The 23,821-nt window shown below is 33.3% G+C and overlaps 2 protein-coding genes across 8 annotated transcripts; both read right to left on the bottom strand.

The window, feature by feature from the left end:
* Positions 1 to 233: 233 nt before the first annotated feature.
* On the bottom strand, positions 234 to 4,588 carry DPB2 (DNA polymerase epsilon subunit B2). The gene is made up of 13 exons (XM_016347859.3): positions 4,214 to 4,588; positions 3,939 to 4,119; positions 3,296 to 3,449; positions 3,051 to 3,182; positions 2,821 to 2,898; positions 2,451 to 2,555; positions 2,261 to 2,341; positions 2,026 to 2,156; positions 1,790 to 1,884; positions 1,603 to 1,702; positions 1,363 to 1,477; positions 1,155 to 1,265; positions 234 to 993 (listed from the first exon to the last, which is right to left on the bottom strand). The coding sequence occupies exons 1-13, from the start codon at positions 4,383 to 4,385 to the stop codon at positions 853 to 855; spliced, it is 1,596 nt and encodes a 531-aa protein (XP_016203345.1). The 5' UTR covers positions 4,386 to 4,588; the 3' UTR covers positions 234 to 852.
* A 6,546-nt stretch (positions 4,589 to 11,134) lies between these two features.
* Positions 11,135 to 21,155, bottom strand: LOC107644070 (pentatricopeptide repeat-containing protein At1g73400, mitochondrial). 7 transcript variants are annotated; one of them, XR_015883540.1, is made up of 13 exons: positions 20,703 to 21,104; positions 16,218 to 16,430; positions 16,036 to 16,104; positions 15,851 to 15,902; positions 15,457 to 15,660; positions 14,787 to 14,910; positions 13,563 to 13,760; positions 13,398 to 13,459; positions 13,152 to 13,309; positions 12,940 to 13,078; positions 11,855 to 11,983; positions 11,649 to 11,699; positions 11,135 to 11,416 (listed from the first exon to the last, which is right to left on the bottom strand). XR_015883540.1 is itself a non-coding variant. In XM_088488211.1 (2 exons), the coding sequence occupies exon 2, from the start codon at positions 19,169 to 19,171 to the stop codon at positions 17,408 to 17,410; it is 1,764 nt and encodes a 587-aa protein (XP_088344337.1). In that variant the 5' UTR covers positions 19,172 to 19,441; positions 20,703 to 21,155; the 3' UTR covers positions 16,853 to 17,407. The 7 variants fall into 7 exon arrangements, 1 of the variants encoding a protein (XP_088344337.1); XR_015883541.1 differs by lacking the exons at positions 11,135 to 11,416; positions 11,649 to 11,699; positions 11,855 to 11,983; positions 15,851 to 15,902 and adding an exon at positions 12,220 to 12,420 and having other exon boundaries at positions 12,940 to 13,025; positions 13,152 to 13,274; positions 16,218 to 16,427; positions 20,703 to 21,126; XR_015883543.1 differs by lacking the exons at positions 14,787 to 14,910; positions 15,457 to 15,660; positions 15,851 to 15,902; ... (1 more) ...; positions 16,218 to 16,430; positions 20,703 to 21,104 and having other exon boundaries at positions 12,940 to 13,025; positions 13,152 to 13,274; positions 13,563 to 13,703.
* Between the last annotated feature and the right edge of the window lie 2,666 nt (positions 21,156 to 23,821).

Below are 23,821 nucleotides of genomic sequence, written 5' to 3'. Positions count from 1 at the left end.
GTTATAATTCTTATGTTATAAGCTCTTTTTTTAAAAGAACTTATTTAAGATGTTTAACCAAACTGGCCCTTAAACCGTAAACTTAGTATTCCCATCAAAACTCAATAAACATGCTTAAGGTTATCGGGAGCAACTGCACGTTTCTTAAAACATCCTTATTTCCTAAAAAAAAGTTGTGAATTATTTATTAAATAAATACCTACAAACCATACGAGGGAAACGCAATAAAAAAGTACATAGAAACCATACATATTTTCTTACGAACAAAGAAATATGAGTTCATTACAAATCCATTTTTAAAATCCAAGGCGAAAACCATCCTATTGGTTACAAACTTATTTGGAGAGAAGGGTGAAAAACAGTAATTGAGGTTTAGATTATCTGTAGTTAAACCCTTTGATGGTTAGGATCAAAAGGTACAAAAATAAGGCTTCAGGCAGCTTCAGGCTAGACAAATACGAATTATTACATTATCTAGCAAAACCTCAATTAACAGGGCTGAACATGTTGAATGTGTTAAGGTGGCCATCCCTATCCCCAGTAAGTTTCCTCCTTGATGAATCTTGAAGCCTTGGTTGATATCTCAATTATTTAATGTTATAGAACTATTTAAAGAGCAAATTTCCTGTAGTATGCACTAACAATAATTATCCAAATAAAATTAAACTGTCTCAACTAGGCTAACATTCCTACTATACAACAATTTTCTCTGGTTGGCCAAGGTAATTAAGCTATATTATACATTAACAGCTGTGGCACGAAAGAACAGCGATGCACCGATACCACTCATCTCTCCTGGATCTCTGATTAAAGAATGGTTAGAGAATGACAAAACCAAGAGGAACTATCCTGTTACAAGGCTGACAATTCAACTTCCTGAGAGCAAGGCCGGTATGCCACGAAAGTGCTGTCAATTGAGAAGGAACCAGTGTTGAAACAAGTGATTCCTGTGTACTTGAATGCCTTCTGCTGACTTCTGTCTCCCAAGACAATCTGCAACGATAGATAGATCACGGCATGAAAACCAGCATCAGATTACTTGCACTCCACCATGGTTAGCCCAGGGCATTTAACAATGCCATTGCTTAATTCTCATTTACGTTCCCATTATTCACGTTATGAGGATAATAACATGATTAAAATAAAAGCAGTACCGTGTGCGGAGTTGGATAAAGATAAAGGCAGTGGTCATAGTTCCAGATGATCGGTTGTACAGTTAGAGGGAGTGGACAGAGATGAGACTGATGGGTCATGGTAGCCACAAGCTGAAATTTAAACCATTTCCATTAGAATTTTCTCAGATTTTTAAAACCAAAATTGACATGTTAATAACAGAAACCGCACGCAAAAAGGAAATTTTACATGCTGAAAAGGATCATCAGTTTCTTCCATAGAAGGTGGCATTAAACATGATCGACGCATTCTATACAGCATATCCTGGCGGAAAAATACAATTTCTTGAGTATAGAACTTGACCCTGCAACCAAAAAGTTATTTGTTGTAAGAACAATCAGAAAGACATCAGCTGTCACAGCAACTAAGAAGCACATAAATATACAGCTGAAGATGTCCCATGCAATCCTATTCAAATTGACCATTAACCTGCAGGGGTTGCTTGAGAATATGGCATTTGGTATGTGATTTTGGAGCTCCTCTGTCAAATATTTCGGTAGAGCACGCCTAGGCAGAACTGTTGAAGGGCCTGGGAAAAAAATTTTCCGAAAGTGTTGTCACTAATATTGCAGAAAATAAAAATAGAAATTGCAAGTGATTATCAAGAATCAACTACCTGCATCATCAGGACCTGGAATAAACAGGAATTTACTGTGCTCTGTTAGCCGTGGATGGGCAGCAATTAGTTGCCCTAGCTTTCCAAACTGTGACCTGCATAAAGAGGCTTTTCAATTATTGTCCTTTTCAAAGCAATAAGTAATAACAATGGTGTTTATTAGTGCTGTTATAATGATAACGACAAATCACTTCAGAATCCATGAGAGAAGTAATAACATCTTAAGTGAAACTCACCTGAGGGTTGAATAAGCATGAAACGCAAGGTTACATGGATGAGAAGAGAAGTTCCCCATGAAGACAAATAAGGAAGGAACAACTTCCACACTCTCAAAACCATCAAGCACAGTCTCCAGCTTTCCCATAGCCTTCTCTACGGAGAAACAGCATCAAGATTATAACAATCTAGCTTGAAAATAAAGGAGCTAGAGAAAAGAGAAGAAAAAATAAAGAAAATGACAACTCAAAATACCTCTTCATTGTCTAGCCAAATATCAGACAGAATAACAAACATATCATTGACTGCTTTTTTCTCCATGTCTGCCAGTCTGATCTATTGTAATAGTAAAGGATAATAAATCTCACTTGAGTACATTCCTAGACACACTTAAATTTCATAAAAATTAACATGCTACCGAATAAAAAGGAGACAGTAAGGATACAGTTTCCTCTTTCGTTAAAGTACCACTACCGAAAAAATCATGCCCTGCAATTTGTCTAAGTGACTTATCCCTATCCTCCAGTGGGGGAAATCCACACGTTAAAACCTGAAGACAGATGCATCAATTATCAAACCATCTCAAGTAAAAATAAAAACAGATTAAACAGCAAGATTAAAACTTAAAAGCAAGACACAGGTAACCTTAATATTTCTTCATGCTAAATTTCTTTATAAGATAAACCCTTAATAGAAGGAACAAAGAACTTTTATATGATTCAATTTACACCTAAGAAAAAACTGTGTTCACTTAGGTGTAAAAAAGTGCATAAGATAACGGATTTTGAGATAGAGCAGAGTATGCTAAGAAGAACCTGAAATATTCCCGATGCCAGCATCTCGCCTTCAGCAACAACTATGGTGTTCTCAGAAAAGAATCCTGTAGTTATCTTGTATTGATAGTCAAAGAAACTGATAACATTACATGCGTGCCTATAAGAAATACATGTTGTGGCTTGCACGATTTATAGCATATATCACCACCACCACCATCAACAAAAGTCACAATAGCAATAATAATAAGTAATGATTGTCAAAAGGATATAGCATTAGACAAATTAATTTCAACTGAAGCGGTAAGATCTTCTAAATAAAAATGTCCATCCTCCAGCTGAGATATTACTCCCATTACCCATTTTCTACCCGTTTGTCCAACCAGAGATTGGATAGGAGATATCTGACAAAGACAACATAGCATACTACACGATTATTTTCTTCGGATTCTCCGCATTATATCAAACAAACTAATAGATTAAAAGTTCATAGGCTTGTTGCAGCATCCGCCAATACCTCACAGCTCCCAAAATGTGAAAATTCTGATTCAAAAGCAGGTTTCGAAAAATTCTGATCTCGAGAGAGCCTCTGGAACAACAACAAAAACCTATCCCTATACAAGGCCGCTTTTGCTGATGCGTCACCATGAATAGGCAAGCTGCCTGTGTGCCTGAAATGAAAAACACAAACCTATTTTTGCACCATATGATAAACAAATCCAAGTGCAGGACAACAAACATTAAAATAATATATATTCAAACTATAACTCATCAACAGATTTCCACTAATATAGCAAAGTTCCTCAGCTTTTGTGCACTGAAACTTCCTATGTTAATAGAGCTCCGTCTTATTTTTAATAACATCGCTATGAAGCCTACAACCAGGCAAGACAGATAAAATTTGCTCATTGCACAAACACATAGCAAACAAAATGAGACCTTTTTTTTTTCATTGTAAATATTTTATCAGAAGTTCCAATTTTGGTAATTTACCCAAAATTGTCTGTATTTTTTTCATCAATTAAACACATTCTTTTGTTTCATTTGCCAGAACTTCTAGTCATTGTTCAATCTTCACCACCAGAATGAAAATTAAACAAGGGAAAACTTTGAGGGATAAAGAAAAGAGGGCAAAATAAAAGGAAGAAAAAGTAACCTACTCGTAGAACTGCTTTCTAATAGGGTCGTATCTGAACTTGGGGACCAGGAACGCATCGACGACGCGAATGGCAGAACCGCCGGCAGAGCATGGATCGGAGCTCTCCTCGACAGCCGCATCAGCTTGCAACAGCCGGCTCACCACACGGTGCACCGGCTCTTTCTCGATTATAGTGGATTTCTCTGCAATTTTTTTTCCATCAGAATTCAGAAAACTATATTGCAATTGAAATTGGAAGAAATATTAAATGAAAGGAGAGTGAGGAACTGAGGTTACGAGATTCGAGTTCGAGTTCGAGTTCGTCGAGGAGGAGATCGATGGCTTCGTCCTCATCGGGGCCTTCGAATCGAGAGACGAAGGAGAGGATCTCGTCAAGAGCTTCGACTTTGAGGACGCGCCCTCTGATCTTGCACTTCCTCTGCACCTTCTTCCTCGTCGAAGCACTCATCTCGCTCTCTCTCAAGGTTTCTCTCTCTGGATTTCTTTCTCACTCACAGTCACACAGTCTGAGTGTTGTTGGTAGCTGGTAGGGACGGGTCGGCGGGAAAAACCTCTGATTATTTGGGAGAAACGGCGGGAAAATTGTGAGTGAGTAGAATTACTAGAATGCCCATAATAGGAACTGTACTGTAATTGAGTAGAACTGCCCATAACCCTAGTAATGACCTGGGCCCATCTGGTTATTGCTCTCTCACCTCCCAAAAAAAGACCTAAATGCATTACACATAGATTATTAATTAAAAATAATAACACAATATTGCATTATTTATTTTGTTGACAAATCAAATACGTGCAAATTTTTTTTATAAATTTATTTTGTTTGTAATGTAAACAAAATATGTATATACCTATTACTTTTGTAATAATAACAAGATATGTAATACAACGTAAAAATATAAATAATATTTAAATTACATATAATGGTAAATACTTAATTTAATTTGTTTATTTAATAAAAATCCGCTTGTTTCATTAAACAACTTATTCTTTTACATATGGTGATTTAGGAGATGAGTGGTGAAGAAAGATATTTTGATTATATGTGATAATTAAGGAAATTACCTTGGTAACTAAATAACTACTACAAAAGATGTTTGGTGATTGGTGAACTAAATTTTGATTTGTTTTCCTAACTATTTTTAAAGTTGAACAAGGTTATGTAAGCTCAATTAAAGTCTGCTTGACAATGACAAGTACTTGATTAGCCCAACGATACTAGTATGCAACTAAGTTTAAACTAGGCAAGATCAAACAGCTTTTGTAGGGGGGAAATAGATAGAACATAGAACAGAGTTCAACATCTTATTAGTGGTGATAACCATTTTTTTTATCCAAAAGTTAATGATATTTGTAAATCATAAATCATTCTAATAGTAAAATCCCAACAAAAAGGCTGATTGTCTAGTAGTTTGTAAAAGTGACAAAATTAAGACTCTTGAGAAAGTTATCACTACTAATTCTGACAAATAATTAAAAAAAAAAAAACATTACAACACCGTCATATTATGGTTAACAACTGTCCCAAATGGCTTTTGTAAATTGTATCTGTATATTGAATACATAAAACATTAAAAGGGAGTATTTTTCTTTATCAGTTCATGACCAACAAAACACCATTATACATGAATCTTCAGAGTCGCCAACTGTAATAATTAGGATTCTGAATACAATTTAAACATATCTGCACCAAATGTTACTTTAAAAAAAGGTTAAATTACTCTCACTCATATAGTTTCACTTCATTTTCAATTAAGTTCTTAGGAACTAAATGAACCTTTAAAAACTAAAGGTTAGAAGTTAGAACTGATCAGAAATTACAAGAAAAACTAAAGGAAACTTGTTATTCTTATATGAGTGTACAATATCACTTCTCAAACAAGTTGTTCATTTCAGCCATCAAACATTGCAATATCACTGACTTATAAAGATTTGGAGGAGAAAAAAATTACATTGAACACAACCTTCTCACTTACAGTGACATGGCATGAGGGATATGTAAAAACTGACAATAGAGCAAAAGTAAGAGGAGTAATAAATCTTCTCTAACTCTAAAAAGCAACGCTATCATACTTCAACAATATCTAACTAAGAATACACTAATACATTCAAATGGATTGCAAAGTTTGAGAGTTTGAGCACAAATAAAGTTCAAAGAGCCATGTCACCATGTCAATAAGAGCGCACAATTGTTGCTTCAGTATCCGAGTCTTGATCTATCAGTACTATTGGCATGAGAACACTATCAAGATTGTCACTGGATTTCTGCAGTAAAAATTAACCAATCAAATGTCAAAAGAACTCCATATATAAAAGCATGACAAAACTTAGAGGACTTGAGAAAAGAAAAAGTTAACAAAAGTCCAAATGCTTGACAAAAGCAATATTCAGTTGGGGCAGCCACCATATTTGACTGCCACAAACTCAATTACATGGATAATTGGAAACATCATGTGAATATAATACATAGTGGACATGTAAATTATACAGCAATAATCTGCATTTCAGCTAAATTTCAAAAGAGAAAAGAAACAAAATGCTGAAGACCTACATATCACATTCTCAATGACGTATAAAGCTTATGAAAAAAATTATCATCATAATATTGTGACCACAAAATGTCAACTGAATGAAGGGTTAATAACTCAAAACAAAATAAAGAAAAAAACAGAAAGATGAGTTTAATTATATTTATAGGTCTATGATTATTAGTTCGGCACAAATTGAAATAGAACAACCAACTAACCATAAAGTGATGACATGTTGCCTCCATAAGAAGAAATTATATTAGAATAGAAGATAAATTTTGATTTTGCTAACAGAGGACAAAAAAAATTAAAATAACAATACTATCACACTATCACAAAAAATTAATGAAAAGCAAGACTACCTATTTGTCAAAGCTACTTCATCGTGCATTGCCTCCACTATATGTAATGTCTGTAGCTCAAATTCGTAGTTTACAACTAAATTCGTTAGTACAATTTATATGTCTAACGTTTACTATTCTACTTTAGCAATTAGACACATTTTTTGTTATGGAATTGTATGAACCAAATAACAATTAAATCATTAAATGAAAATACCACGTAAAAAAAAATTAGAACTTCAAGATAGTAAAAAAAATGAAAATATGACCTGCTCAAGAGCCTTCTAAGATGGAACTGGAAGGAAGCTATCTCAGAGTTTAAAATCATTATCATGTCCAAACTTTCTTAGAACTGTCCAAAATGTCTCTGTACTTCCTAAAGCATAAACAAAATTACAAAATGCCCTCATTGTTATACAATTCAAAAGCTAAATTATTACTTTTTGTATCACTAAAAAGGAACAAATGTGGAACAACTAACCTCACCTCAGAATCACCATGATTGAGAGCAACAGCTCATTGATAACACTTAAGGGCGCTGTTAGTATCAATGGAAATGGGGCTATAATAATGACCCAGATATTTTAAAGTTTCTCCATTCTTAGGGTTTAATTTTTGGCTGTTTCAATAAAATGTTCAGCCGCTTTTTTCATGGATCCATTCACTTCTCCTTTTTCTCATAAGAATAAGTCCTAAATCATTGCATCACATATTTATCAAACATGAAAGACTTAAAAGTGAACAAATGAATAATAGGTATGGTAGTAAATCAAGAAAGAATGCTCAAAATAGAGCCTTCTCTGTTTTTTTTTTTTTTCTCTCTCTTTCATTTTTTGTTACTGAAGTAGAAGTAGAAGACAGGAATAAAGCTCTACAACTTACCAATACTCGAAAGTATGCTCAGAATAACTCCCTTGCACTGCTTTTGAAGGGTAAGCCTCCCTTGAACCAAAGAAAAAAGTGCACAACACCATGACACAAAGTTTCACATATCAATTTTTAACACAAAATTCACTTCACAATCCACCTAAACTGTGGGAAAAACCAAAAAACAAAAGGGATACAACAAAATTGTTCAAATCCACCTATGGTTAAAATTCCCGCCCCATACTTATCTTATTCACGGAATTTTGATTTTTTATTATTATTTTAACAATTTTTTATTGCTTCACCACGTGTCACTCAGTGAAAGCTAACACTTGTCGACCATTTGAAGCTCCACTTGTTGAGCAACCAACCACCTACTACATTTTTATCATATATATATATATATACTAGTGTAAAATTTGGGCTGCGTCCGGACCAAATATTATTCTTTTATAAAAATTTATTGATATTTATTTATTGATAATAATAGTTGTTATTTTTAATTTAAAAAATATTTTATGTATGAAAAATTAAAAATTTATTGTACAATGTATAAGATTATTTCATCTTCTATTTTTAGAAGCCAAAATAATTTTATTTTTTTAGTCCATATTAGTGAATTCTACTTAAATATAAAAATTATTATGTTTGTATATTTAAATAAATATTATTATACTCCATTATTGTAATATTTTTTTTTGTGACTGAACAAAACATAAAGAAAAAAGACCTAAGAAAAAGAGTAGTACTCCTCTCTAATAATAATGTCTAAATTATTAGGAGACAGTAACCACTCTAGATACACCTGCTTGTTTAAAATAGCAGTCTTAGCCATTAAATCAGCCGCTCTCGCTGGATGAGCACTAAAGTAGCTGTCCAATTGCGCTGAGCATCTCTTTGATTTTGTCAAGCAGATCAGAGACATTCCTAATCATGCTGGTTGTGCCTCGCGAAACAAGAAGAAACGCATCAAGATTATCAGTTTCACATATGACATCTTTGCACGCGCAATCTCAAGCCATAACAAGCCCTCTCCAAATAGCATGAAGCTCACAACAGAGAACACTAGAAAGAGGTATATTGGCAGAACAACCTTTTATCCAAATTCTCATGCTGTCTCTAATAATACATCCAAAGCCAGCTAATTGCTCATTTTCAAAAACGCTTGCATCGCAGTTCACTTTACAAACATTCATTGGAGGTGGTTCCCAGTTATATTTCAAAGAAGAAGGAATAATATGTTTTTGGTTGATAACAACATTAGAGAAATCTCGAGCAGCATGTTTAACTAAGTGAACAATTTTCTCTTTACTCCATGGATCATCTTGATGGAAGATATCATTGTTCCTATCCCTCCAAATCCACCAAAAGGCCGCTGCAAAGAGAAACTCATTTTTGTTGAGGTTAGAACAAATCCAAGACACAAAATCCAAATTAGAGTCCTCAGCGGTCATTCCCAAATTTAAGCTAATCCAAATCTGACGAGCTTTTTGGCAAGTCCTAAAGCAGTGGTTAATATCCTCTAGAGCAAGATAACATCTCTGACAAAAATCAGAAGTAGAAATACCTCTTTGAAATCGGTAACTAGCTGTGGGAACTCCGTTGTCGAGGCAAAGCCAGAGCAGACACTTTATCTTCTCCGGTATTCTCAAGCGCCAAAGCCAAAGCCAATTTTCATTATCATTCCAGCCAAATTTCTTCTTCAATAGCCATTCATACCCGCTTTTAGTCGAGTAGGTGAGAGTATTTGAGTTTGTCCAAAACCAACCTGTTTTATCTCCTGCCTGCTTGATAGGATCAAAGAGCATCAAATCAAGTTTAACTTCTTCCGGAATCATTGTGCAAAAAATATCTCACCGCCAATACCCAAGGTGCCAGACATCTTCTAACTTCAAGTGAAAATCAGAAATGTGCACAAAAAGAACCAAAGGAGCTAGCGTTCCACATGGTCACCAAGCATGATACCAAAATGATTGAGACATCCATTATTGTAATACAATTAAAAAAATTAAAATTTTAATAAAAATAATTTATATTGTAATCATATAATGTACGAATACCAACTAAATGACATTTAGTTATATTATTAGACCTCTAATATATAGTTCGCATTACACACAAATCTTTTACTTAATTTACTTTATTATATTTATGTATAGTTCGTATACAAAAACATTAATACATATATTTATTGAAAGAATTAATTTATTTAGTATAAAAAAAAACTGTTTATCTCAATTTTTTTATTATATTAATGTTTAAACTGATAAATATTTTTAACCTACACCTTTTTTACTCTTAATAATAAATAGACGAAAAAAAGTTAATGAACAAATTATTTATAATTTTTATTCAATAATAGAAAAAATATAAATGAGAGAATTTACATTCATTTATGATTAATGTTTCACAAACATAATCATGCATGATACCAACTTCAATCAATTTGCACACACAAATTCTCAAAGGATATAAATTTTATAAAATTTAAATTATGTTGGAGCTATGAAGCACGGACATTTTGCTGAGATGTTGTGTCCACGTGTCAGACACATTTCAGACACGACACTCACCGACATTCGTCCGACATGCGTATCTGCTGTGTCCGACCGTATCTTAATAAAAAATAAAAAATTATTCTCCAGACACACCTAGACACCTAAATACCATCACGTGTCAGCGTGTCCAATCTTATTCTTAACATATATTCTTAAAATAAATTTAGATATACTATATATTATTATTTAATATTTATTAAAACAAAAAATATTTTAAATACTTGATATAATTAAAATAAGACATTAAAAATAATTAAAAATTTTAATTTATATTTTAATATTAATAAAATATCAAAATATCATTACAATTTATCTAAAAATTATTTTATATTTTATATGTATGCGCATGTAAAATTTTAAACATAGTGTTAAAATATTATTAATGAATGTTTTTAACATAGCTAAATGATAATTTTTTTTGACAATGATATAAAATTGAACAAAAATAAATACATAGTTTGTTCAATTCTTCACTTTTTTGTATTCCTTTAGTTTCTTTATTTTTCTTTTCTCTTTTATTTTCTTCTTTATTTGATTTGTCAGTGTTCTTTATTTTTCTTTCTTCTTTCTTTTGCATATACATATTTCTAAAAGCAAAAAATCTTATATGTTGAGCTTTCACCTTTTCTTAAATCCTTAAAACGTGTAATTGAATGAGCTTGTTTGATCCAAACTTGCTAGTATACCGTTGTAAGAAAACTTATACATTTAGAATTCTATGCTTGAAAAAATGGTATAGTAAAATTTTCTAAAACCAACTATTGGCCAATTTTCCTTGCTATTAATATAGACTATAATACAACATAGTTTTTCCATAATCTTTGGCATACGACTACTGAAACTCGCTAATTGATATTATTATTTATAAATAAAGGTAAAAAAATATATATAAATTTTATGAAATTAACAAATTAGTTTTCTCACCATTTCAATATCTTAGAGACATTCAATAAATATTATTTTTGATACCTTCGATCCAAATATGAGAAATAAGAATATAAAAATATTTAGAATGAAACTCAATGATTTAAGGACTTTCATAGCAAAAGATCTGCCCCTTTTACAGATCAATAGAATGAAAAACTTAAATCCTTCACTTGCTATTTATATGTTCAATAGTTCTTTTAAGAGATAATTATAGTTTTGCTCTCAAAGAGGAATGGCGTCATGTTTGAAGCCTGGCTTTCCCTAAAAAAGTAAATAAACAAAATAAAATCAAAGGCAAAACCCACTAATACAGAGCTTAATAAATATCACATTTGTAAAATATGATTAAATATACCAAATTGGGTCAACAATAAAAATATGTTACAAATAAAAACAAAAGTGGATTATGATCTAGATACTAACTTAATTAGAACGAGGTTCAGTTTGATACTATACTAAAAAAATGATAAAAACTGATTTTAATATTACTTACTGCAAAACATTTTTGCTGTAGATACTTCCAATCAGACGTGATATGGGAGTACTGTAAAAGACATATCAAAGGAACTGTTATGACTTATGACCTTCTTCCTTTAATTAAATACTAATTTTTAATTAAAAAGATTTTGGGAGCCAGTTTACAATGTATCCATGATAAAAGATTGATAACTTATAATTGATAAATATTTGGTTGATTACCTTTGAAACTTTTTTTTCACTTTATTGTTTGCCCAGCTCATAATATCAGCATCAATAATCTCGGATCTCAAGTTTTTCATAAGTTAAACATGGTATAATCCTTGTCAGGCTATCAGCTGCCACAAAAAGCTGTGAAACATAAAGGAAGAGAAGGAGACGATTATCCCTAGGATATAGATGGACACGAATAAACAAAATAATAACAAAGTACCCGTAGCACATCTAAACACCTTCCACCCCTCCTCCAGTTGATGGTTATAAAGCAGCAAAACCAATGCACTTATTCACCAAGTTATTCAAGGATTGTAAAAAAAAAAATCCAAGTAGCTTTTACAGATATCTCACAAAAAAAATTGAAAAAAAAATAGTAAACCAAGTGTCATATTTACAAATTAAGTTTCAATTATCGTTTATAAAGTAATAACTTTCATCCTTACTAAGTGTAACCTAAAGAATCAAGCAAAAAGAATGATGATGCTACGGTCACTAAAGTATTTTTACAACATCACTTACACGACTATAGTATGTCAACAAATCGAATCTGTTTCTTCGTTGAAGTTCCGAATCTAAAAAGAGGTAGCAAAGGTGTTCAACCGACTTTTCATATTCTCCTCCATTTAAATCAAAATGACACATAGATATGAAGAACATTTAAGAAATCATAATTCAAACCAATAAATGATTATACATTATAAACGAATAACAATAAAAATATATATGATATACAACATGACATACGTATATTTAGCGACTTTTGTTTTTTATGTTTTAAGAGATGCCTAAGCCTACTTAATTTTCTAATAATAGAAAACTACTGTTTATTTAAGACAACTTCAATTATTACTTTTTCAGTCTGAATTGCACAATTTCAGATGTGCTGAAAAATAACAAAAAAAATTCTTCATACATTGATCTTGTATGGACATATAAGTGTGCTAAGAATGTTATCTTAGTTATTTTTTTCTTTTTTTTTTTTAATTTTCAAAAATCTGTAAAAAATAATTAAATGGTTGAGTAGAATTGCTTATATAGGAATATTTGTTTTAAGATGCTAAATGTACCTACCATGAATATTGAGCACTTACATGTACAAAAATGTTCCTCATCCATTTCTTCAGCATTACTTGCTTCAATTACCAATGCCAGGAGATGGATGTATGCCTCTTGACATCTGAGAATTTTCATCTCGCAAAATTGCTCAATGAACTAATACTCCCTTCCATACTTCAATCACAACTAATTAACAAAATCAATATCTATATCTCATTAGAGTCTTGAGAGAATTGAACATGCTTACCTCTTGTAGTGTGATAACTTCGCCTCTTTCTCATCAAGTAGTCCCTAAAGCTCTGCCAAAGATATCTCTTTTGAGTAGGTTGATGGCATTAATCTCTAAACTGATCTTCAGTAGTGCAGGTAGCTGTGATTTTTATGAAGGCATGGCAACAGAAATTACTGGCAAAGTGAATGCATTCGAAAAACTTTTAACAAAAACATCTTACTTGAAAGTATGCCCAAAATAAAGGTCTTAGTTACCACTTACCAATACTCGAAAGTACTCTCAAAATAACTTAGCTTGCACTACTTCTGAAGGGTAAGCCTCCCCTGAACCAAAAAAATGCACAACACGAAAACCGTGGAAAAAAACCAACAAAAGAAAAGGAAAATTACAATATTGTTCAAAAATGGTTAAAATACTTTCACCTACCAGCATAAGTTTTCTCCAGAACTTCCAACTATGAATCAATCTTCATTTTGTGCTTGATCTTGTTCTCACCCTTCACTGGCTTCTCCTTCCTCTCCTCTTCTTCCGAACCACTCTATCTTCCACTTGCCACCATCTTCTCTTTCCTTTGCCAGACACTCTTCTAACAGCAGCATCGACCTACTACATTCTGTATCTTCTCTGCCAAAACATTACCACAATAACACACACAACAAAGGACACAAAGAAGCTTTGGACTTCGTTGGCAATCCATTCAATCAGTTTTGTTGTTTATTTTTAATTTTGAAATATATGATTACAGGGCACAATTTGTTATTAAATCGCACAGAAGGAAATTGCACCAAGAAATTTTTTCTTCCCCTCATATATGTGTATTCTCCCATCTGCTGTCGTATCATTGCATATCACCAACCTTACGGCTATACAATTTATGTAATTTAATTGGATTTTTGAAAATTTTAACTTTCAATTTAATCAAAAATACTTGTATTAATAAAAATTTAATTAAAAGACAAACTTAATATATTTGGTAAATCAAATTTAGACACTGAGTTTTTGAAAAGCTTCATTAACATATACATGATCTCTTTAGGCATCATTTTGACTATGAACAATTTTTATTTTTTATATTGTTTGGAAACTGAATGGATTGTTACAAATTAATCTAGCTATCTATAAACTTGCATTGATATCATTTTGTAGAATCAAACAGATGTCCAAAGAAGTACAAAAAAGAGAACAGGGAAAAAAAAGGAGAAACAAATCAGTCCTAATGTAAGATATATATAATTAAAAGGCTAGTTAATACAATGTCTTATAATCTTTAAGATTTCTTCATACAAAATCACATATAAAATCATATTCTCTCTCTATATAAATTCATTTCTTCAAAAATGCTAAATAGTATCCTATCATCATGCATCATCTCAAAAGCCAAAAAGATAAGAGTTTAAAACAAATGGGAAAAAACGCTCAAAATATTCACAAAATTTGGTGGTAAATTCTAATGTTCAACTTAGTGGTCCATGTATTTTTGCAATCACAGTGGTCCATGTGTTTTGATATTTAATTTTAATTATATGTTTCAAAAGTTTTATCCTCCATGCTTGTAAATTAGCCACATAGTCGACGTATCTGACAGAAAATGATGTACTCTGTGTGCTAAACTCCATCATATGATTTATGAAAAGATTGTTGTATTCCTACCTGAGTTGGTATTTCTTGTTCCTCTTCCAGGATAGCATCTTTGCTACGCCAGCCTGACATAAATGTGCATTCTTGCAGCTTTGAGCTTTGTTTACTAAAGAGCCATGGGTAAACCAACTTATAACTGTAAAATAACATCTTGAAGCACATACAGTAAGAATACACATAGCTTGAATACACATTTCTGTGAATTACTATGTTAAAAGAAAGTTGTTTGATAAATTCAATTAGCTGGTAATTATCTACAACTAAACATATAAGTTACGAAAATTATTCCTCCTCATATCTGTCGAGATTTTTTCTCTTCTCAAATATCATTTGTTAAGAAAAGTAGTGATTCTACTAACCACTAAGCTATTGTCAGTCCAATCCAATCCACAATGTTGTTCATTAATTAGATATGAGAAAATATATTTAATTTCTTGATACTAATACTCCAGCTGCAATTATAAAAAATATATTTAATTTTAAAAACACGTAGAAATAATCATAGCAGACTCTACAATTTTTTAAATGAATTTGATGAAACCTGTGGCACCATTCAAAAACAGGGATCATAGGTCATGGGATACGTACTAAATGATTCACACCAATCATCTTTAGGACTAATAAGCCTGAACTCAAGTTCTATACTGTAACAAACAAAATAAGAAAAACTATGGCATTGAACCTTGGAAACAAATTACGGTAGCTAAAGGAGGACAAATCCTTTATTTGGAATCCTTAGCCTTATTCTCCTATTTGCTGTCCCTTGGCATGAGCAGTCCTTTAGTAGCGATTGTGTTGTTGCTGGATCCACTCATGGGAGTGCTGATTCATCTCACATGATAATAGCATTCTTTAGGATCTCTGCATAACAATCCTCTTCATCTACCTACATGTTACCACAACACCATAATCTCAGTCAATTCCATCACATTTTCCAACCACAGATCACAGCTTATCAACAATCAGCTTATATTTTTCCGTTTAAATTTTGTCTAGTTTACACTTTTAGAATCACATACCATACCATATCAAGTGATTTCACATATAGAAAAGAAATATTGAAAAAAGAAATTAACTGTCTCAATTTGCCTCCTGAAGGGTAAGAGTCAGGTTTCCATCTTCAACAACCTTGAGAAAATGTTGCTACTTACTACCAACTTGAACAAAACCTCAGCATTGAACATTAAATTAAAATTAACAGATAAAATGAAACAAATAGGCTTAAATAAGTAAAAATCTGATTTTAGGGGAAAATAAAAACCTTAAACACTGTCCATCTCTTTCTCAACCTTGGCCTGCATTTCGTGGAAGGCCCTAGCTTTCTTCTTCTCTGCTTCGGTGGGAAGATGGGTTAGTAAAGATAGGTAACAGAGTATTTGGTAGATGTAAACAATTATATAAGCTTTTAAAAAAAAATAGTGAAAATAATTCACAAAAACTCACCTGAATGTATCTTCTTTGAGACTGAGGCATGATGAACACGGTTCAAAACAGAGAAGGTAGATATGATGAAGAAGTGCCAACTGTGTAAGGTTAAGGCTAGTACTTTCTGCAAGTCGGACCAGGCAGAGGTAGACGGTGCCGATGTCACTGGTGCCGATACGGGGAGGAAATGAAAGTAAACACCAAATGAATCCCAAAAATTTGAAGCTACTTCTTCAGAGTGCAGAGCAAAATGAGAAATGAGAGCAAGAGAGAGATTCAAATCATGGATTTGAAATGGAAAAAGATTCAATATTACTGGAGCTATTCTTTTTGGGAAAATCCCTGCTAAGCTTCAAATTTTAAATTTCACACAGCTGCTGTTTTGATAAGTTACACATGTCACACAATGAAAGCTAGCACTTGTCAAGCATTGGACGCGCCACTTGTCGAGTAAAGGACCTACTACTCTCCTATTATATATTAATAGATTAATAGATAGATACAGAAAGCAATCAAAGTAAAGATCTCGCATTAAGTCACTTGCCTAGTTACCTGATCTAAACTCTCCAGCAAAACAAACTACCCTCTTTAACAAAGTGAATGAAGAAAAGAAATGAGGAAATGGAAATAGGAAAATACAATGTGCCCAAAAGTTTAGAAAGGAAAAGTATAATGATCTTATTGAAAAAAAGGCCCACTTGTTATGATTGTTACACAATTGAGATAATTCCGAAGGCACAGCATACTGTAGCCTCGTCAAAATGCCAAACAGAATCTCACAAATGGAATTATTAAAAGTTCACAACCACAATGCATGAGGCCATAAAATCCAGGCATGGATCTTCAAATCGCTAGATCAGCAGGTTGCATCAACTAAGCAACAATGCACAATCAAACTGCATCATCGAAGCTTCCAGAATTTCAATGGACGAGCTAAAAGTGAGCAAAAATAAGATCCAGTGATGAAAATTTTCACACTTTATAGCATAACAAGTCAAGCACATTAGATGCGCAACTAGTTGTTGTCATGAAATAGTCCAATAAATGGTGCAGTGATGAACTTTAAGGCGTATGAAATCATGAAAAACCTGCCATGGTTGCAGGTAATATTCATTGAACCTATCATGAAAAGAGCTGTCCTAACTTTGTGTCTTCGCCTCCTCCAGGGTCCGATGACAATTAGTAGCACAAAACCAATCAAGAACTTATTACTTTCCTCTCAAACTCATGCTCTTACGCTTCTGGCTTAGTGCATAACGTCTTGCCATAGCATGATTATAGAACTTCCTCATGTGATCTGAAAGCCTGTGAATGGCATGGAGATCACCAATTGTCGAGAGTTGCATCAAAAAGGAATCGAACTTCCTATATGGCAACTTTATTCCCTTGTTTATCACTTCTTCCAAAAGAATAAAAGCGTCGTCAATTCTATTGCAGCGAAATAGCCCCTCAACCATCACACAGTAAGTGTGTGTGTCCGGTCTGCAACCTCGCTCCTCCATTTCGTGCCAAGTCTCAAATGCCCCATCAGGATCATCCATATCAAAAAACATTGAAATCAGCATATTATAAGTCTGAACACTAGGAAGGCAACCGAATTCAATCATTCTTCCATATAGTTTAAGGGCTTCCTCAGACTTCTTATTGTCACAAAGGACCTTGAGGAAACAATTATAAGTAACAATATCTGGAGGGTAACCTTTATTTCCCATCTCATCCAAGAACTTGTAAGCTTCATCTATCTTTCCATTCAAACACATCCCTTCAATTATATCCTTGTATGTTGAAACATCAGGAAGGCAACCATTGCTAATCATATGCCCCGTAAGTTCAAAACACTCCTCCATTCTATCATTTTGCACAAGCGCCACAATTACAATTGCATAAGTCTTTGCAGTGGGAGAAGATATGGTTGAATCTTTCGTTCTCATGAATTCGAAAAGATTTAGTGCCTCGGTTATCATGCCTGCCTTGAAAAAGGTATCAAGGGCGGTGTTGTAAGTGAAATTGTCAGGCTTATGACCCAATTCAATCATCTCTTCCAGGAATTTCATTGCCCTAGTCGGGTTTCTAACCCTACACCAGCCGAAAACCAATATATTGTGTGTATCTGCATTCGCCTTGATCCTTTTCCTAACTTTCTTATACAGACCTTCAGCATCCTCAACTAAGCAACACTTGCACAGGGCATCCAAGAGCAAGTTAAATGCATTTATTTCTGGCTGTGTCTTCACTCTTATCCTCTTCTTCTTCGCAAACTTCTGCACACGAGTCAGATACTTCTCTGTATACCTCCTCAAAATCGTCAAGAGGACTTCAACTGGCACCGTGTTCTTGTTATGCCTCTTCATATACTCCAGCATGTCGCAAACTATCCGGAACTGCTTTGTCTTGTACTTAGTACAAGATAAGATGTCCATCATATCATTATAAGCACAAGGCTCATGTGAATAATTCTGTTGACAGCCAGCCCAAGTGAAGAACCGAAATGCAATCTTTTCGTCATAACGAAGCCTATACAACACCCCGGTGACCAATGGGGTAGACAATGGAACACCCAATTGATCAAGGGCATTTTCCAAATTGTTAAAACCTAGTGAACTATCCATCACAGAGTTATAAACCTTATCAACATAGCTCTCTAAACCATTAACTTCTTCAACATTCACACTAAAGCTAGAATTTTGGATCACTGAGACAGTTTTTGAACAATAATTCCGCATTGGAACAACATGTTTACCAAAAGAGTGAATATGCAGTGATGAAGACTGAATTAAGTAAACACAAGAAGCATGTGATCTTGAAATATGGCAAGGGGAGTGCTGAAAAGAAGAAAAAACTGGCAATTGAAGTGTGGTTTCAGTTTGAGGTGGAGCTTGAAGGGTTAATGGAGAAAAGGAAGGACTTTTCAGATAGTTTAGGTACCTATGAAACATACCCACCATCGTTTTGCTTCTTGAAATCGAAGGCATTGATGAAATAGATTATAGCAATACAAATTTGGATTGTGGGTATGTGTAGGTTTTATGCGAAGTACTTGGAAACAGAGGAATGGGAGGGAAGAGCTTACAGTGACTGATGATGCAGCTTCGTTCCAAATTCGGCGTCGTTTTTGAGAGGGAAGACCGGAGGGGCCAAAGAGTAGCATAAGGCATAGTTGTCAGAACCAAACCGGTGATCGAGACTATCAGGTCACTAGTTCAACCGGTGGATTACAGGTTGAACCAACTGACCCGATCCAACTTAAATAAAAATATGAAATAGTCAAAAACTTAAAATTAAATTTTGAAATATATATATCTTCACCTACACTTTAACAACAATCAAGTCTCAATTTCTAAAATAACTAATACGAAAATAGACATATTAGTCAATACTACAATAATATCTTAATTTGACACAATAATAGTGAGAATCAATTAGGCAATTAGCAATCAATTCCAATTAAGAAATTAAAGCCTATTAACAATTAATCAATTAGGCAATTAACAATCAATTCTAACATAGCCTATTATCTAATTATAATCACACTATCACATTGACAATCAATTAGGCAATTAGCAATCGATTCCAACTAGGCAATCAACAGGCACATTGTAGCAACGAAGCCTATTAACAATTAATAATCAATTAGGCAATTAACAATCAATTCTAACCAAGGTTGCGAGAACCGGACCAGTCAATAAACTGGTAAGGTCACTGGTTCAATGGTTTGACCGGAGTTCAACCGGGGTTCAACCGGTTTAATTAAATATTAAATAAAATTATTAAAAAACTTATATATAATTTTGAATATATAAATTCAATAATTTCTAGCTTAATAAAATTCAAAATTTCACAATTTCATACCATAAATTATCCATAATTTAATATTAGAAGTTCACAAATGACTTCAAACATCGAAGTTCATAACGAAAAACAACCAAAACGCAAATAATAACAAACACATAATGTTCTACTATCACAAAAGACATTAACAAACAAGTTTTCAACTAATCAAAGGTATCTTATCAAAAATCATAATTATCATTTATTTGTTATTTCTGATGTATGTAATGATTGATGTTGCAATAAAAGGTAAATTGAATCAAAGCACGAAACGACATATGCAAAGAAAAGAAACAATGACAAGGAAAAAGAAAAAGACACCAAATGGTGAAATTGAGTAATAGAAACAGGTCTGTGTTGGAGATGAAAGGGAAATACCACAAAACTATGGATAAGTGAATGAAATGAACTAGAATACAGACTGACAACAACACCAACAACAAATTTGGACAGCTAAAACACTAAAATTAAGAATAATTAAGGTTCAACACAATGGCCCCAGAAGCCATATCTCCCCCCAAACCAAATCACTATTCAACACACAGAAAATCAGAAATAACAAATAAATGATAAATCAGCAGACAATAATCTCAGAAAATCCAATTAATCAAGTGCTAAATGCCTAAACACTAAACCAGCAAGCAGACGCCGAGGAGATGGCTAATCAATGCTTACCGATTAACACAGAGAAGGCGAGGTCGGCGAGGAGGAACGCGAGCGATGGAGGACGCGACACCGGCGAATAGCCGAACACAGAGAAGGCGAGATCGGCGATTACAGAGACGCGGTGGGGGCTGTGGGGCTGCAGTACTCAAAACTGTCGCTGCGGTGGCTTCTATGGTTCACTTTCAGTCTTCAGAGAAGAGAGGAGAGGAGATGGGTTTACCGTTTACGCTTACGGGGAGGATAACATGAAAGGCGAGCAACGGCGACGACAGAGGACGCGACTTCGGCGAACACACAGAAGGGAGCTCGGCGATGTGCGACGCGGTGGGGGATGCGGTGGCGGCGGGGGGATGCAGTGGCGTACTTCTTGGTGGCTTCTATGGTTCTCAGAGAAGAGAAGAGAAGAGAGATGAGTTTGGGAAGAAGATGGGTTACGGGGATTGATTTAGGGAATTAGGGTTCAGTAACTTCAGTTTTGCTTTTGCCATTTTTTCCTTTTTTTTTAAACAAAACGGCGCCGTTTGGGGGGTTTATTGTCGAACCAAAAACCCGCCAAAAAACCGAACAGTTCTGCCGGTTCACCAGTTAACCGCCGGTTCGACCGATTTTGTGACTGATTTTTTGTCAGGCGGTTTTAGGCTTACCCAAACCGGCTAGATAACTGGTTCCCGATTAATCCGGTTGAACCAACCAGTCCAGTTCGATTTTTAGAACCATAATGCTTATACGGTTTAAAATTTAGTCCAAACAAACCAGGAAATCGGGTCACCCATTTTTCAGTCTCACTTCCTGAATCGGTCCAATTTTTTCAACTATGACATAAGGAAAAAACAAACCAATGAGCCATTCTCCCTTTTTCTAAAAGAAAAACAAATCACTCCTTTTAATTAACTCGAACGAAAAAAGGATAAAAGTAATTTTTTTTGTGAAAATATAATGAAAGTTGTGAGAACCGAATTGATAGTTGAACTAGTCAAGTTACTGGTTTATTAGTTTATTAGTTCAATCAATAGATTATTGGTTGAACCAAATAACCAATAAAATCGATCCTACATAAATAAAAAATAAAAAAAAAATCAAAAACTTAAAACTAAAATTTGAAATACATATCTTCACTAATATTTTATTATGTAAATATTTAAAATATTTAATATTTATTTTAGTAATGGTATAAATTGTAATAAGGGTTAAGTACGATCTTAGTCCTTAAGGTATTGGTCGAAATTTTTTTCGTTTCCAACCTTTTTTTGCATAAAAAATCGTCTCTAAGGTTTAACTTAATTTTAAAATTGTTATTTTTACTTAAATTTTAAATTTTATTACCAAATTACTCCTATTCAAAAAAATTATAAAATAAAAAAAAAAGAAAATAAAGAAAACGGATGAAGGAGAAAGGGAATCACGCGAGGGGAGGAAAGAAGAAGAACTGGAAAGGGAAGAAGGGAAAGAAAGGAAAAGGGGGAAAGGGGGGACGGCGTCGACGACAGCGAGGCTTGGAGCCGCCGTCGCCGTCGGGAATCAGAATCAGAGGGAGAGAGAGCCACTGCGACTTTGCCGAACTCAGCTCCTCTGCGACAACCTCCGCTCTGTCATTCGCGTCGATACTGTTCAGCCCCTCAACGAGCGTCGCATCATCGCCGAAGTCACCCTCGACTGCTTTTCACCCTCCTATGCTGTTGCCGCTGCAATGACGGCATCTTCTGGCAGGTGTTCTCCATTATCACCACTGGCGATTTTCGCAAGGTTTGGAACCTTCTAGAGTCTTCTAAAAGGGACTTGCTCTAGCTCCTCAGCATCTTCGATTCCAAAGGTACCAACCTCTCTCTCCCTCCAATTGCTGAAGGACCATGCTGAAGCTACAATGGAATTTGGTTAATCAGATTGGGAAATCTATCCTCCTTAGGGTTCCAATCTTGCTTCTGTTTTCAATTTTGTTAATAAGATTGTTAAACCCACTAATTCTGATTCTGACTTTGTTAATCTATTGTTAATCACATTGTTTTTAATTCTGATTTTGTTTCTTATTTTGTTAACCTATTGTTCTTCTGCTTCTGTTTCTTCTGCTTCTGTTTTTTACGCTTCTGATTCTACTTATGTTTTTGCTTCTATTTTTGTTTCCAATTCTGTTTATGTTTTTGTTTTTTTTATTATATTATTTTATGCTTCATTGTTGTTGCTAAAGATATTTTAAAACTAATTTAAACTTTATGGACGATTTTTTATGCAAAAAAAGGTTGGAGACGAAAAAAAATTTTGATCTATACCTTAAAGACTAAAATCGCACTTAACCTTTCTAATAAAATAAACATATAAAATTATAATACAGTAAAAATGTTAATAGTAAAAATAAAAAAATACAATATTATTATTAAAATATAAAATTAATATTTCATATAACTTAAGTTTAACTTAATTAAACTATATATAATTATAATGTAATATGAATTTTTATATAACATATATATTTTATATGTACAAATACATATAACAAATAAAAACTCTTTTTTTTTTAAGTTACACTAGGTTTCAATATATAATATTATAAACACAAAATGTAGTAAAGAGACAACTGGCTTAGTGGTAGAGTGGCATGCTAATAAGTCTCATGTTCAAGGTTTGAATTTTTGCTGTTGCATTTTTTGGAAAATATCACCGATTTTTCAGTTGTAATGGTCGGTCTAGTTTGATTTTTACAATTATGATAAAAATAGATAAATAAAAATATACGTGAGAATATAAAAAAGTTATATCTTGATGATATCTTCTTCATAATATAATACTTGATAATATATGAGAATAGATTTTCTCTTACAGAAAAACAATACACAAGAGTTAAGATAATATAAACTTGAAGTGTATTAAAAAAAATTTTAAGATATATTTATTGATGAATATTTTAAAACAAATAATAGTAAGATATTATTTACTTAATTCAAAAAACATCATCCGATGGAAAATATCACCGGTTTTTCAGTTGTAATGGTCGGTCTAGTTTGATTTTTACAATTACGATGAAAGTAGATAAATAAGAATATATATGGGAATATAAAAAGGTTATATCTTGAAGATATCTTCATAATATAATACTTGATAACGTATGAGAATAGATTTTCTCTTACAGAAAAATG

Source organism: Arachis ipaensis, chromosome B5 (assembly GCF_059453495.1).
Source record: "Arachis ipaensis isolate K30076 ecotype BB chromosome B5, ASM5945349v1, whole genome shotgun sequence".
Taxonomy (NCBI): domain Eukaryota; kingdom Viridiplantae; phylum Streptophyta; class Magnoliopsida; order Fabales; family Fabaceae; genus Arachis; species Arachis ipaensis.
The sequence above is the reverse complement of the archived record's forward strand: the minus strand, read 5'-3'. Positions and strand labels throughout refer to the sequence as shown.